The 16,633-nt window shown below is 43.0% G+C and overlaps 2 protein-coding genes across 3 annotated transcripts; one reads left to right on the plus strand and one right to left on the minus strand.

Moving 5' to 3' along the window:
• Window positions 1-935: 935 nt before the first annotated feature.
• On the minus strand, window positions 936-14,295 carry LOC135349687 (uncharacterized). 2 transcript variants are annotated; one of them, XM_064548257.1, is made up of 26 exons: window positions 14,134-14,295; window positions 13,882-13,992; window positions 13,311-13,360; window positions 12,133-13,221; window positions 11,717-11,831; window positions 11,269-11,390; window positions 10,892-11,020; window positions 10,205-10,294; window positions 9,879-10,079; window positions 9,628-9,668; window positions 9,484-9,566; window positions 9,134-9,266; window positions 8,272-8,391; window positions 7,863-7,982; window positions 7,592-7,684; window positions 7,362-7,482; window positions 6,760-6,859; window positions 6,422-6,510; window positions 6,051-6,182; window positions 5,459-5,650; window positions 4,571-4,661; window positions 4,022-4,173; window positions 2,827-2,952; window positions 2,429-2,559; window positions 1,552-1,721; window positions 936-1,241 (listed from the first exon to the last, which is right to left on the minus strand). In XM_064548257.1, the coding sequence occupies exons 1-26, from the start codon at window positions 14,198-14,200 to the stop codon at window positions 1,045-1,047; spliced, it is 4,065 nt and encodes a 1,354-aa protein (XP_064404327.1). In that variant the 5' UTR covers window positions 14,201-14,295; the 3' UTR covers window positions 936-1,044. The 2 variants fall into 2 exon arrangements, with proteins under 2 accessions (XP_064404327.1, XP_064404326.1); XM_064548256.1 differs by having other exon boundaries at window positions 13,873-13,992.
• Window positions 14,296-14,299: 4 nt separating this feature from the next.
• On the plus strand, window positions 14,300-16,615 carry LOC135349695 (serine/threonine-protein kinase ULK4-like). The gene is made up of 5 exons (XM_064548271.1): window positions 14,300-14,450; window positions 14,506-14,712; window positions 15,046-15,285; window positions 15,624-15,876; window positions 16,330-16,615. Exons 2-5 carry the CDS (start codon window positions 14,548-14,550, stop codon window positions 16,488-16,490), a joined length of 819 nt encoding a protein of 272 aa, XP_064404341.1. The 5' UTR covers window positions 14,300-14,450; window positions 14,506-14,547; the 3' UTR covers window positions 16,491-16,615.
• Window positions 16,616-16,633: the final 18 nt, after the last annotated feature.

Here is a 16,633-nt window from a genome sequence, read left to right on the forward strand (position 1 = left end):
CTAGCAGTCTTAACTATACATCATTATGGTTGTAATATCTAGCCTCAACTTTGTACATGACATAGACCAGCTAGAAAGCAGCTGTCATTTAGGAGGTCCATCTTGGTCTCTCCCTCTGACCACATTCCAACCACTCAATTGTCCAAACCACAAAGTACACAACACTGTGGTTGTGATGTAATTAGCTGACATTCCAGTGATTCCACCACTCTGCAGGGTAAACATCCAATAAAGGAGATCATTTTAAGAATTCCATGAATGAATGAAAACAGCTATATATACGTTGACTCATCAGGATGCACTCCTGACGTCATAAACAACATTATTTAGTTATAGCTAGAGGTCTTCAACCAAAATTAGTAAAAGCTTGTTGATAAACAGATGACATACAGGTTTTAATAAGTAGCTTAACATTTTTGTGTCGTCACGAAATACCGGCCAGAGTGCCAACAAATTAATATCATCTGCCCATATGTCATTATAATTATCCGGTGCTGCATTATTTTATGGTTACCCTGTATGTGTACACAGGAGTATAATTACTCACATTACAGCGTCTGGTAGCCAACGTTACGTTGTGGCTGAGTGGGAGGTTATAACACAGTATACACAGCTGCTGCAAATCATGCCATCAACACTACACATTGTTATATACACAGGAGAGAGGAATCTTTCCTACAGGAAGTTGAATTGTATACCCTTGTTCTATACCACACATTACATGCACTTCTAATTATAGGCAACCAATTGTAAACGTCTCCTAGGATCCATAAATCCCCCATTAGCCTATTATCGATAGATATATAGCACACATCGAAGCAAATTATTCTCATAAATGGTCATGTACAGCTAGGTACAATTAAAACACACAACAGCTAGTTTCGTGCAAGCTGACAACATACATTATCCCATTTAGGTTGATCACACTTCAATCATTAGCAGAGTCAACAAATTCATTTTAAATTGACAAAGTAATGTAACAAAATAGACAAATAACTGCATACATACATACATACATCATGAAAAGTGATTACAGATTGAGTTTTAGAATTGGAAACCGCCCTCAGGCAATTGTGTGTTGGTATTAAACATATATTGTTCTCCGTCCTTGGCAGGGTTTGGGGCCAGCTGTAAGTCCACTTGGTCCTGGTCATCACCGAAATACTTGTCAATAATTCTCAGTGCAATCTTGTACACTTGTTCACTGCTGTGCTGCTGCAAGTGCTCGATCTTGTCCAGGCCTGTGTGTGTGGTGTGTGGGGGGTGACACTGTTGTACATGTACTTTGACAATGGAGATCATCTTACAATGTGCACCCACCCATGAAATACAACCCCACAATACATCTGACTGTACAGTAAACCACACATTGCATTATACAGCTTTGTGGCAAGTTTTTGGCCATTATACAGAGGTGGCCTTTGTTGAGTGCTTGTTTTGCACACAAACTGTTCATTTGGGACCTGGCCTTTATATCAAAGTTGGCCTTTCTTCAAGGCTGGCCATTAGCATTTTTCAAACTATACTCTACTGACACACACACACACACACCATAGGCCTCCTCCACCATGAGGGCAAAAGGGTTGACATTCTTCACAGCGTCCTGTTGTCCTATCTTGAGTATATTCTCCAGTCCCTCCAGAGTGATCATGACCATACGAGGATCTTGCACTGTCAGCAGATCACACAGCGGCTTTACGCAACCAACGTCCACCAAGTATCTGCAAGTGAGTGGGCGGGAAAAGCCTGTCACGTACAAAGAGCTATTGAAATCATCCATTAGCTTTGAATTTGGACAATCTGAACACAAATTACAAACTCATAAAGATACATAATTATAATTATATCAGGAGTGTATGAAGTCCACTCCTGATTATATAGATAGATAGATAGATAGATAGCTACCAAAACTACCTCACCAGAAAATGTACAAAACGTAAAGGTATGAATTAAAGCCCCACTCAAAATAGACTCAACAAGTATGCAAAAGTGTCAATTTTCCAAAGGCAGACAAGTAGCTAATAAGGTGTCAATTAACTGTATTCTGGGCTACACTACATGTATCTAGTGAGACTTGACAGCCTCAAGAATTCATCCAGTGGTAGTGTGGGAAGACATGAATGACAACTTGGCATCATCTCAAGTTGCACTCTCAAATAATGGTCCAGGAGTTAATCTAATTACCACCTCTTCCTCTGCTGAAGCCAAACACTACACACCTCAAAAGAACATAATAAGATTTCCATTGGGTGCATTTTGTGTTACAGACACAAAGAATTAGTTAGCCAAAAGGTTTCTTTACAGTCATGTACATGTAGGAGCAACCTAATCTCCCAATAGCCTGTAAGCAAAATGTTCATTAAGTACAACTCAAAGCTTTGCTGCATACTGATTTAGACTTATCGATATATGTCACATGACTGGTCACCTGATCTGCTCGGCTGTTCCCCCCTGTGTGGCGTTGAGTACCGCCCACGCAGCCTCCTTCCTCGTCTTGTAGTCCACCCCCGAGCTGAGCACCTCGATTAGTAGCGGGAATATGTTGCAGTCAATCACAGTCTGTGTGTGTGGAGGGGGTAATACAAGTTCACAATAAGGTACTTAAAAACTAAAAGGTTTTAGAAGACTCCATTTTAAAGAATGTTGGACCCACTCATCAATAGCACACCTCCACATGTTTGGTACGTGCATACATGTACAAACCAGTACTAGACATCATGTAACTGAAAACTATCCAATAATGTACATTTGTACAGAATTTTGTCAATTTCTAACAATTAACACACACATTGTTCCAGTTAGCCCCTACCACCATCAGACTCCCACCTGTATCTGCACTCTGTTGCCGGCGGTGACGTTGGATAGAGCCCAACACGCCTCCTTCTTGACTCCCTCGAAGCGACTGCTCAGGAGATGTTGTAGTGCAGGCAGAACTGAGCAGTTGAGCAGCAGCTGTGGGAGTGGAGTGGGTGGGTGGGGTTATAATTATATGGACAGTCATTAGACTCCTTCACTGGCCTCCCCTGAAAAGAAGGCCTGCTACTGACTTTTTACGTATACGCAAAAATAATTATTGGATATTTTTTTACTATAAAACTGGAATTTTTGCTACAAAAATATCAAATGAATAAACAGACAAAGAATACAAATTCATAATAATTATTAAAGCCACACACAGAGCTATATAACTGGTTAGCTACATGTAAAGACAGAGCTGTAGGTTTGTTGCAGCAGCTATTTTCTTTCTGATAAAGTCTAGTCAGCTTTCCCTCCACAATGTTGCAGGCTGTGAGTCTTTTGTTAGCATAGCATAGCTATCAGAATGCTATCAGATGGGCTAGAAACCTTCAATCAAACTTTCTATCTACTTTCTTCAATCCACTTCCATTTGTTGTGACGTCATTGTTTTACTGAGCATACACGTTGTTATCTTGCGTTTGCCGGTATCTGGCTAATGGTTAGCGCAAGCGCACACAGTCGATACCAGACCCACTCTTAGAGGAAGTGCGGCCTGAGATTGAGGCCACATGTACATGTACATTACAATGTATGCACGAGAATACGTATTGCCACTGTATGACACTACAAAACAATTGGCTCTGGAAATGCCAGTCAAATTCTCGAGCGAGAGTGGCCAATTTCCATAAATGGCCTGAAAAGCACAATTAATTAAGACTGGTATTTGTACACTTGATTTAGTTACAGGATCAAGCTTTATAGCTCATACACAAATTGTGTACCTCACAAAATTCCAAAATGCCAGACATACTTTTACAAAAGACCTTGTTTGAAGCACTGTATTGTGGTCACCCTCTATGCAATACACAGCCAGGTTTATGTGCCCCCAAGTAAGTCTCCATGGACCTGACCACCTCTTTATTACAGCCACTGTTGGTCTACCCAAGGGGTGACTTCTATAGGAACAAGCTTCACTGCTACTAACCGTACAGACCTCACAATTACAAGTGTCAATATACACACATATCACACAGATGTGCAGTGCAGTGCATCTATTAAGCACCTGTGTCTGACGGTCGTCCCCTGTGAGGATGTTACCCACGGCTCGTAGGGCAGGGGCTAACACTTTCTTATCAGGGAAGAACAACAGCTCCACCAGACGTCGACATAAACCACCATCCACTATACGCTGGATACGATCGTTAGGACCATCACCTGAGGAGGGAGGGAAGTACTGAAGCCTGTCTCTACTGTGGTCTCCCTATAAGCAGGCCACCCTCTATCAGAGGAGGTACGACATGCGTGCCTCGACCTAGCAATTAGCCTCCCACGCTCAACGTTATTGCACAGGCTTAATTGCTCAATCGAGGCACGCACTCATCCTCTGGCCCTCTATAAAGCGAGGTAATGGTCTCCATAGCAATGTGTTTGGGCCTGTGTTAGTAGGCCACCTCTTATTACAGCCCACTGTGTCTGCCGGATGGTGACTCACAGTACAAGTATTGACTAGATCAAAGGCCACACAGCTGTCAGGAATGCTCTATATTAGATCACTACTTCCTGTTTCAAGCCATTAAAGAAAAGGTGGTAATTGCTCGAGGTTACTGCTCACCAATGAACGCGACAGACCAAGCGCAGTTACAGAGAACCTCCATATCCTCAGAGTGGAGTAGTTTAGCCAGCACTGGAATGGACAGTTGCACCTGTCATGTGTGTGGGTGGAGGGGATACAGGTTACAGTATGCAATCAGAGGAGGTACGACATGCAGGAGCAATAATCTATTTATAGACTTGATTAGCTGACAAAGCATTATTAAACCTAGGCCTACACATGAACGGGATGAAACTACAGCTCTCAGCCTAATTGCTCCTGCATGTCATACCTCCTCTGGTATTATAATACAATACACAGCATCAAAATGGTCGTTCTTTTAATGGTATAATGCAAGCCTTAATTATACACTGTCTATTGTGGCCACCCTCTATAAATACAGCCAGGTTAATGACCTACACATGTATGATAAAAAAAACATGTGTTTGGACCTGTAGCAGGCCACCCGCCATTGTTGGACTACCCATGCAAGGGATGAAATCACCAACTCTAATCAATAGATCATCGGCCAGTTGCTGTTTCCCATGGAAACTGACCACCCACTGCACTACAAAGCTAACCATACAATGAAAATGAAAACCACTATTCTGTAACACAGAACAACAACATTTTCAACTTACATGTAGGACAAAAACTGGCCTTTGGTAACAAAGCTACATGTACATGTACCGTATAGCGGGTAATTTTCGTCGATGCAAATTTACATATGAACCACCGAGTTTAATATTTCATATTCTAAATATTCGTACAGCTCAGAATGGTGACGTAGGACTTGTTGCCAATAATATTTGGACTAATGCTCTAAATCTGAAAATTTGGACCATATCCGCTTTTTGGACCATTTGAACCATAACCCGGTATTATGGTATGTACGGAGAGTCCACTTACTGCCCCTAGGTCCGGTGGTGGACTCTTCCCCCGACAAAGGTTAGAGAGAGTCCAAGTGGCGTTTCTCATCACAGCCACCTTGAGGGTAGGGTCTTGTAGTAATAACAGAAGAGGCTCCATTATACCAAATGATAGAGTGATGTCTCTGTACTCAGCACTGTCTCCAGCTATGTTGCCTAGTGCCCATACAGCCTGAGAGGGGGGGGGAGAGAGGTTTTGATGAGCCATAACTCAAGTTTGGTTGACCCAATTTCAATCATTTGGTGATTTCCTGAAAGCTAAGAACGAGTTCGTTCAAATGATAATATTATGCTCAGTTACATAATTTTTTGGATCGTGCCCAATAATTATTACACTTCCCCTCGTCTATATAGCCCATGGTTTTTGTCAAAACGGCCCTAAGCTCAATATACAGTGTAAGCTTTCAGAAAATCGAAGTTACGTTATGGCCATGAGGTCCTCCATGCATGCATAGTGCGTGCGTATAACTAAAACAGCTACATGCATGTACAGTTTTACTTTAGCCATGAAGTCATGACCATAGACTATTACGACTTGTTTAACACACACACACATGCACAAACGCACACACCTGTTCCCGTATGTAGTCGTGCTGTGAGAGGAGCAGCTGCACAAGAGGTGGGATGGCTCCGGCCTCAATGACCGTACGTGTTTGTAGGGTGGAGCCAGATGAAATGTTTGTGATGACCCAGGCAGCCTCAAACTGTAGGAGGGGGGAAGTGTGTTATGCACTGATCACCCTATAAGCAGAGCACCCTCTATAATACAGCCAGGTTATAATGGGTCTCAAAGTCTCCATAGCATGTGTTTGGACCTGTGCTAGCTGACTACCTCTTTATTATGCCTCGAGGCATAGGCCCATCATGGTAAAGCTGACTGTGTTAATACAGACTCTGTTGGTCTGACTAAGTATCAACAAGTCTCACTGTAACACACACACACCTGTAGAAACGGACTGGTTGAACAGTGGAGAAACTCTACAAACTTTGGGAGACAGCCCAACCTAATGACCTCCTCAATCGGTGGATTGTCTGCAATAGAAACAGCAACAATACGAGGTAATGGACACAGTACACCATGGCAACTATGTAGCTAGCTACTAGTTTAGATAACAATATCTATATATAAAAACGAAGCTTGCCCTAAAGCAAAGAGCAAATTTAGCAAAAATCGGCTGAAATTAAACAATTCTTCACTATTATAGCAATAGTAGAGGTATAATACTGCACACACACAACCCCACACCCCTCCCCCCACACACACACACGTTCGTGACTCACTCAACTGTGAGAGTATGTGTCTAAACCTCCGCACTGCTGCCAGCTGCTCCTGAGGGTCCACACTGAACAGAGCCTTACAGAGCATGTCCAGGGGTGTGTCCTATAGCGGAGAATAGGACATGGTTCTTGATGTAATTGATTGATGAATACTGTACTAGTTGAGGTTGTTGTTATATGAATACTGCACTAATGGGTGTACGATAACCAGGTGAACATAGAATTAATTACACCGCAAAAAACATTCAATTCAAGTTACTAGGTTGGCCATGAAAGCATATTTAAACAAGCAAGAGAGAGAGAGAGAGCCATGTCACAATGCACATTGCATTCTACGTTACAGTTCAGAGGTAGGGGGGAATTGAACTAATTAATTCTGACTAACCTCACAAGAGCCACCATTCTCACAAGGGCTGCTATCACACGGCTTTATTTCAGTTTGACAACCACTGGTGATGAAAAACAATTGCTAAAATTAACCCTAACCCGGCGTGCTCCTCTGCAAACTAATCAATGTAACCCTAACCCTGATTCATTTTGCAACCCTTTGTAATGCCTATTCAATATTGCGTTTAAAATATAGATACTGTGCTTAGTAAATTTACCGGTTTCTTTTTTAAAGGTTTTTTCTTGTTTTTCTTTGCTGCCTTTGCCTCTCGTGTGGCCAGCTCTCTCACAGGATCAAACTCCCCAGCCTTGTACACAAACGCCACAAACCAGTGGGCCCTGCATGAAACACATACACACGAAAATATCAACTTAAATAAGGCTTTTTGCCGTCATGGGACTTTACTACTGTAATTGACATGTAAGATAAAACGTTAGTACACTCTACCTGTCACAAACTGGCAGCACAATGTACTCCTTGTCAAACAAGTCCACTCGTCTAGTCCACGTCTTGACACGGTTATGCTGTCTCTCGGGGGTCCTGTGTGGTGTGGTGTGTGTGGTGTGTGGGTGTGGGTGGAAGGGGGGGCAATTATAACTATGGGAGGGGTGATAAGAATACATCAGTGAATTTTAAAGGATTGAACTTTAAGTTCTAATATTAAGCCTCGTCTTGCAACATTTACAGTGGCATTGGGGTACACACTGCTATGACTCACTGGAGACACTTGAGTTCTTTGTTGTCTCTGGAGGCATCCTTTAGTCGAGTGTGGAAGAAGGAGCTAAAGATGTGCACTTTGGACCGCAGCCTCTCAGCCAACCGCTCATACCACATGTACCTGGATGGGAGGAGGAGTTAGGCTCATTTGCAAGCATTTTTCACTAGCAAGGAACACATTGTGTAATACAGTGGAGCCCCTCTTAATGGCCACCTCTGAATAAAGGTCAACTGTGATTTAAAGGCCAGGTCTCACATAAACAGTCTGTGTACAAAACAACCCCTCAACAAAGGCCATGCACACCTCTGTGATAATGGCTGAAACTTAATTCCCTAAAGATTTCCATTATACATGTATCTATGAGTACGTAAACAATACAGTAGCAGTGTACACGTGCGTGCGTGCGTACCTGAGGTAGAAGTCCACGACCTTATCGTTGATGTATTCCCCCGGGGCGAGTGTGTCCACATCGTGAGTGGAGACCTCTATGTTGACCTTGCTACCAGCTGGCACATTGTACGCCAGCAGTCTGTGTCATAGGTTAAGAGTGAGACACCAGTAATATGATACAATAAGAGCAAATCAGTCACAATACTGGATAACTGGACACCAGTACTACTAGACACATACTAATTGCTTTTTGGTACAGCGAAAGTAGCTTGCCAAATTGTTCGTTATCCGAAAAATGCACACGACTACATGTACATGTATATATATTTATAGTCCCTGTCAATTGTCAAAATTGTCAGATATAAAATCTGCCAATTTTGATAATTGACAGTGGAACCTGTGGAACCAATCGGCAGTGGAACCTAATAATGCTTTAAGGGCAACGTAAAGTGTGAATATCGTAAATTTTTTTTTATAGAATGGTTGATCTCTCTCAAAGGTTTTGCATACACAAATCAGTTATACATGCAGGTCCACCCCACCCCCAACATTGGTAGGGAGGTACCATACCCTCACCTGACACCCATCCCACTCATCTGACACCCACCTAACATTGGTAGGAAGGTACCCACACCCACACCCACCCTCACCTGACATTGGTAGGAAGGTACCCACACCCCACACCCACCCTCACCTAACATTGGTAGGAAGGTACCCACACCCACACCCACCCTCACCTAACATTGGTAGGAAGGTACCCACACCCCACACCCACCCTCACCTAACATTGGTAGGAAGGTACCCACACCCACACCCCACACCCACCCTCACCTAACATTGGTAGGAAGGTACCCACACCCACACCCCACACCCACCCTCACCTGACATTGGGCTTGTTGTGTACAACAATAGACTCCACTAGAGTGATGGGAGAGGAGGGGTCCATCCTCACAGGGGCTTTCCTGCTCCTCTGAGATCTACGCACATTCAAACTAGGCACAAGTGATTTGACATCTGAAGGGGAGAGACAAGATGTACATGTAGTATACTTGTGTTGTATTTTCAATGTGCACATAGATGCTTCCTATGTATAGGTTATCAGTACAATCCATGGGTAAGCTCCTTTAATCAACACAGTGCTAACAGGTAAGCCCCTCCAATCATCAATAATTATTGTGCTAATATTAAGTCAACAGCACTAATGAGTAAGCCCCTGTGATTAAGACCCCACCATCGTTGGAGAGTGGTCTGCCGTGACTCCTGGATGGTTTTAATGGCTTGATATCATTCAGCAGTTTCTTTGCCTCAACAGTGCTGTACAAGAGGGGGGGGGGGCATGATGATATCATCTCAATATTTAGGTGAAATGTAATACCCTAGATTTTGATCCACGGACACATTCATCTTGGTTAGGAACTGCAGTGAAGAGAAACAACGTTTAATAGCTAGTTCATATCTTCAACAAACCTTACTTCAGACATTAAGCTACATGTAATACCGAGTATCACTATTAGCTGTTTCGACTAACCACAAACTTGTATCTAAGCAGACCATTGGAAAAGTAATTCTGAGAGCTGAGAGCTATTGTCAATGAATGCATGACCATCTCACATTACATTTACTTACCTCTATAATAGAGCTGATCAGATGTGGTAATGGCCTCTCCTCCAGTCTGAGCATGATGCACTGTTCAGAGATGTTACTGCTTAAAGGGTTGAAGAAGTCAGAGTCCAGGTGGTACTTCTTGGAGAGGGTCTCCGCTATTTTCTTAGCCTCTGGTGACTTTACATTGATGTAGACGATATAAGGCTCTTCCCCAAGGTGAAGCTATGTGTGTGTGTGTGTGTGTGTGTGTGTGTGTGTGTGTGTGTGTGTGTGTGTGTGTGTGTGTGTGTGTGTGTACGTGTGTGTGTACGTGTGTGTGTGCGTTGTGATTCAAATAGTGTTAGTACCTGCCAAACAAAGCACGCAGGAAGGGAAACTTGAACAGTCTCTGTCCGGCCCTCATAGTCCAGCTTCATACACAGTACGTCATTTCTCAGCTGCACAGTTGACCAATTATTATACGTGAGCAAAAGGCTAAGCTTATACCAACATGTATCATACACTGTAGTAGTACAACGTACACATACAATGTACATGTACGCACACATGCATGTACATGTAGGTCCCCTTCTACTACAATCGGCTCTGTAACTAGAGGTCTGATGACGGTCCAAATTCTACGATTCTTAAAGCTTAGAATGAGTTTGTTCAAATGGTATGTTCAAATCTCTAATTTGGAATGGGCTACAATTTCCTACTTCGGAAAAAGACCACAGACTAGTACTTTGTCAACACAGACTCATTGATTTTAAAACATCATCTGAAAGGCCTCTTTCTAAACTTTCACAAAAAATAACGTTTTTGAACCAACGGAACTAAAGTTATGGCCGTTCAAAGATGCTCTATTCAACACTATAATATTATGCAGTAAACATGTGTTGCTGAATGTACGTATTGCACAAAGTTCTTGGTTCACATACATGTGCGTAAAATTCGCCCACAAAACCTCCCTATACATGTAAATTTCAAAAAACCCTCCCACAAAACAAACTGTCAAGAAACCTCCATTCTCCATAAATACTGATTTCTCTTACCTCAACGTGCAGCACTTTGTCGAGCTCTAGTCGACCTATCTGCACACACTGCACTGACAGAGGGAGGGACTCCTCATCATCCACATCGACAGAGCATGGTGAAGGCAGGGGGCGCTTCAGTTTGAGGGGCTGAGTTTGTGGAGTGGGAGTGGGAGTGTGTGTGTGTGTGGAGTGGGAGTGGGTGTGGATGGGGTGGTGGTGTGTGAAGTGGGTGTGGGGTAGTGGTGGGTGTGCGGTGTGTGTGTAGTAAAGACGTGGCCCTAACACAGGTAGCTATGGAGAGACTTTGGGGCTGGCTGTATAAAGGGTGGCCTGCTGACCAGGTTTCACTATAATAATGTACATGTACCAGATTGCACTACAATACAGCAACACACCTTCTTTATTCCATAGGTGGCCATGACTTGGTTGGCACTGTTACCACGTACAGAGCTCATCCTGGAGGAACCAGTACCCCACGCTCGAGACCTAAACTGTGAGAACAGCTGATTGGAGGGACCTGTGTGTGTGTGTGTGTGTGTGTGTGTGCGTGTGCGTGTGCATGTGTGTGTGTGTGCATGTGTGTGTGTGTGTGAGGGGCGCAGGCTACAAACATAGTACAATGGTGTTTCTAAGCACAAAGGACATAACGTTCACGAATCACTATAGCTACACTTCTTCTTGTTTTTCTTGCCTCCACTAAAGAAGAGTAGCCAATTGGGCCACGTGGTAAATGTAGTTATTACACATCAGTTTGCAAACTAAAATTACTAAAAAGCTCCAAAAATGTTTTTTTTGGCTTTAACACTAGTTAAATGACACAAACAGATTCGGGGATCGACTCACTGCCATTACTGCTATAGAAGCTGCCTGGGGTTGCCGCTGACTGTGTTGGTCTCTTTAGAGGACGCCTGGCCAAATCAGAGGGAAGCTCAGCTGCTCTTGAGGTAGTCAATGGTTTCTGCACGTGCAGGTGTAAAAGTAATTGCAAATAACGTATACATGAGTTGCTAGACAGATTGTACATGTATATTTTAAATTGAAGAAGTTACACAGGCCAAAATGGTGTGCATACTACTACAATGTACTGTACTAAACACCACACACACACACACACACATACCCCACAGCCCACACTCACCCCACACACTCACACACACCCACACTCACCCCACACCCCACACACTCACACACTCACCCCACACCCCACACACTCACACACACCCCACGCCCCACACCCATACTCACACACACAGGCTTACCCTGGTCCCTGCTGCTGAACTAGTGGAAGTCCTTGCAACCTTCTCATCATCCACTTCAAAACTGAACTCGACTTTTGATAAAACAGGAGAGTCTGTAATGGACAGAATATCCCTAGCTTTTCCCGTACTGGGGAGTGCATGGGTCGTCGCCATTGCTAATTGCTCTTTAGATAGAAACGTGGGAGTGACTTGAATACTACACTTCCCTTTGGAGGCCGCTTGACTCTTGGCAAATACATTTCTATGAGTGCTGGAAGCATTTGTCGAATCTGCTGTAGATGTAGGCTTTTCCGAGCAAGTTTTGAGAACTGAATTAGTTGTGGATAAAAGTTTATTAAACTTGTCAGTATTGTCATTGGTGTTCTTGGGGGGTGCTTTTGGAGGGAGGAAGCGATTTGGCAAAGGTGACTTGAAATTTGAGCTAGTCGTTGCTTTAACATCATTATCATCATCATCATCTGAATGAATAGTTACTACGTCATTAGTCGCAGCTTTATCGGTAGTTTTGTCTTTAGGCAATACTTGCTTTTTATCAACAGGGCGTTTAAAAATCTCGCCCGCATCTACCTCTTCAGAAGAAGTATTTGAAGCAATGTCATCATCCCTATCTGGTGAAATACTAGCCCACGATTTTCTCGAATCACGAACACAGTCAGAATTGGGTTTGGTATCAAAACTGGAATTGGGATCTTCTAGTCCTATGCAGGTGTCATTCCAAAGCATGCTTTTTTGAGAGTCAAAATTTGTAATTTGAGTAGTTTCAGTTGGTGATTCTGAACGTATTGGATTGGTTCTAAATGGTCTTTTCTTCTTCGGAGCAGGTAAAGAACTTTCCATGGAGTTAGAAATTTTGTTCTTTGTATAAGGCGTTTTCGCTAGTGTAAGAAAATCAGGAATAGTAGAGCCAGTTTTTGAAGTTGTAGTAGTTCTTGATTTCATAGACTTGGCTCTGTTTATTACATCTACAACATTTGATTTAGGGGGCATGGGTTGAATTCCAACATTGGTAGTTTCGTTAGACTGATCGTGGCCGAAAGTTAGATCGTGCAATTTCTTTTTGGGTATCTTGAAACTACTACTTTTATACTCCTAGAAATGCAAGTTATAATATTCATGAAATTAATTTATTAGAGAAATGGTAATTGCCAAGAGTAATATTATATACATTATTAACGTACTCCTGGAGTTTTGTGCTGGTCGTACATTGTTCCACTGCTTATCCTTGCACCTGGAAAATAGGAACCATTTCTAATCATGAACTTAGAGTTTTTCTACTATAGTATTCATGCAAGAAAGCAAATGGGCAAAAGTAGGCTTAACTAAAGTGGTGTACAGTGGAACCCTCTTAATGACCACTCCCCCAACTACGATATCAGCTAGAGCTACGCTATCAGCTCTTCTATACTTTGAATTGAGAGGATTCAATTGGAAAGAGAGCTTTCAAATGGTGTCATCAATGGGAGATGAATTAATGTGCCAATTTCGGGTATATATACATAGCCCATGGTCCAAGGCCAAAAAAATGCCAATGGCAACACATCATTTGAAAGATTTCTTTTAGCAAAATCATAAAATGGATCGATCCTAAAGTTATGGTTACTGAAAGATGCTCAACTAAACAGTTTGTGTACAAAACAACAAAGGCCACCTCCGTATAACCAACTCCTGGTATAACTTTGTTTCCCAAAGGTGTCCATTAACATTAACAGAATTGTGTATATAGTTTACACAAGGAGCTACCATGATCACTTTGATCTGGTTCGTCATCCTCAATGACTGTTACTTCATGGCCAGGAGTAGACCGGGAGGGTGGGGTTTTCAGACCTCGGTCAAAGTCATCAATAATGGCCGCCCTCTTATCTACATGGGAAAGGGGAGGTTACATAGCGACAGGAATGGGGAGGTTACATAGCGACAGGAATGGAGAGGTAATACGTAGCGACAGGAATGGGGAGGTTACATAGTGACAGGGAATGGTGTCATGGTACATGGTGTAGCTACCTCTGTTGTCTGGATTAGAGTGTGGCCTATACTGCTGCTTTCTTTTCCTACTGTGTGTGAATTCCATTGCGACCGTAGCCAGTCTACATCTTTAGTAGAGGGTGGTCATTGTACTTTGAGACTGTGTAGGTCAGCAAGACAGCTGAATCAGCAATAACTTTTGTCTAGGTTCAGAGGGCAGATACCACCAAAAGTTTCAGTCTCGGGTCCAGGCCGCGATTCCAGAGAAGTTTTTTTGCTGTTCTCCTAGATCCTGCTGTCCGTCCAAGGCCGGCTGAAGGGCCAAGGCTACACATCATGAGCTATCTAGTACTAAGGTGAGGAAGATGCAGACATATGTGTATTACTTGAATGAGCTACTGTACCCTGTAGTTTCAAGTGTACGTGGCTATAAAAGCATTGAGTCTAAAATAAATGGAGAACTACCTTCTGTGTGGTGAGCTCCAGTCCCAAGAGGAGGGTGTCTCTGCCTGGCCCACCCCGGTCAGCCTCGTGTACAAGGGACGGAGGAAGGGAAGTGTGCAGTTTGTGGGGATAGGGAAATACGACAAGCAAGACAAGAAATACATCGAGAATGGAGTGAGTGCACACGCCCCCTTTTGTTTGCCTGTATAACTACTCGCTCTATCTATAGAATGTTTATATAGTGGTTTTTATAGTGGTTTTTTTGTAACATTTTGCCTGATTTTGATAGTTTTATCAGGCTTGATCGTAAGATTAAAAAAACCCCCGACTATACACCGACTTGGGGGAACTCCCTTATGCACGCATTTAATAAAAAATCTCATGTTGTTGCCTATACATAATTATACATTGAGGGAAAACCCCGTTACGAGCTCTCCTTGTAGCCCTACATCAAGGGGAACCCCCCATTACGAGCAATTAGTCCTGATGTTCCCACTACACGTACAGGTACAGCTGATGCATTCTTTGGATCACGAGAACGTGCTCAAGTTCAGTGAATGGTACGAGACTCCACAGCACATCTGGGTCATCACAGAGCTGGCCATCGGAGGCACCCTCTCTCACATACTGCACCAAGATGGCTGCATTCCCAGCCCTAATATCCACGACTTTGTCCGGGACATTGCAGCTGGACTGACCTACATTCACTCCAGGGGGGTGCTCTATTGTGACCTGCAGCCCTCCAAGGTAACTTATTCCCATAGCACACAAATTAGCATGTACCTCATATAATAATCGCCTCAGCATTATAAAGTCGGTATTTACAGTAGAGCCCCTCTTAACGGCCACTCGTGAAAAAAAGCGAAGTGTGATACAAAGGCCAGGTCCCAAATGAACAGTTTGTGTACACAACCCCTCAACAAAGGCCACCTGTACATGTGTAATGATTATTATGGGTTCCCTAAAGGTGTCCACTATAAAGAGGCTGCACTGTATGTCCATTATTGATTAAGTACAAGCTATGCTACTTTTATTTTTCTATTTTAACTGTTGGGGCACTTCATTATTGTGTATTTCACCAACAGATTGTACTGGATGGCCGTCAGCTACTGAAACTCAGCGACTTCACGCTAGCCCAGACAATGGCTGACTGCCATAACCATTACAACCTCACGTCACTTGTAAACACATTACTGACGCCCTCGGGAAAAGACCACCCTCTAAAATACGCCCCCTCACCATTCTACGCTGCTCCTGAGTTGTTTGTTGATGGTGGACAGTTTTCAACAGCCAGTGACCTGTGGTCTCTAGGCTGCATCGTGTATGAGCTGAGTCTAGGTAATGCGAGTCTGGGTAATGCGAGTCTGGGTAATGCGAGTCTAGGTAATGCGAGTCTAGGTAATGCGAGTCTAGGTAATGCGAGTCTAGGTAATGCGAGTCTATAATTATACTAGTTTACTGCAACACGCAGTCACCTGGTAAATGATTTTATGGTTACATTATTCAGCTTTAGAGCAAATTCAGATCACGTTGAATTCAGACAAATTTAATCATACAACAGTTTCAGATATCAACAGTGGCTGTAATAAAGAGGTGGTCAAACACATGCTATGGAGACTTTGGGACGCATACATTAACCTGGCTGTATTATAGAGGGTGGCCTAGCTGATTATGGGTGACAGGTTCTGTGTCACTGTGTAGTAGCAGGTAGTAGTAGTTGGATCGATGGATCATACTATTCTGGTAATGTTGTTGTCCCAAATTTATTGTGTTTTTTATATCTCACTACAGGTTGCAAACCATTTGATAGCAATGACCCTGACCTGCTACTCCAGTCTATCTCGTGCATACAACCAAACGCTGTGGTACAGTCTCCAGAAACAGCTCAACTATTATCAAACCTCCTCACAGGGGAACCTAGTCATCGGACTACACCGCCTCAGTATACATGACTCTTCTATGTGTTCATTGCTTCATCGCTTTCAATGTGCGTATGAATCTTCCTTAAGAGCATTTTATCACTTACTAAATTTGTCTATTTTGATCCACAGTTTGTTACATGGTATTTAGTTATGAACATGCTAAACTTGATAAA

Source organism: Halichondria panicea, chromosome 16 (assembly GCF_963675165.1).
Source record: "Halichondria panicea chromosome 16, odHalPani1.1, whole genome shotgun sequence".
Lineage (NCBI taxonomy): Eukaryota > Metazoa > Porifera > Demospongiae > Suberitida > Halichondriidae > Halichondria > Halichondria panicea.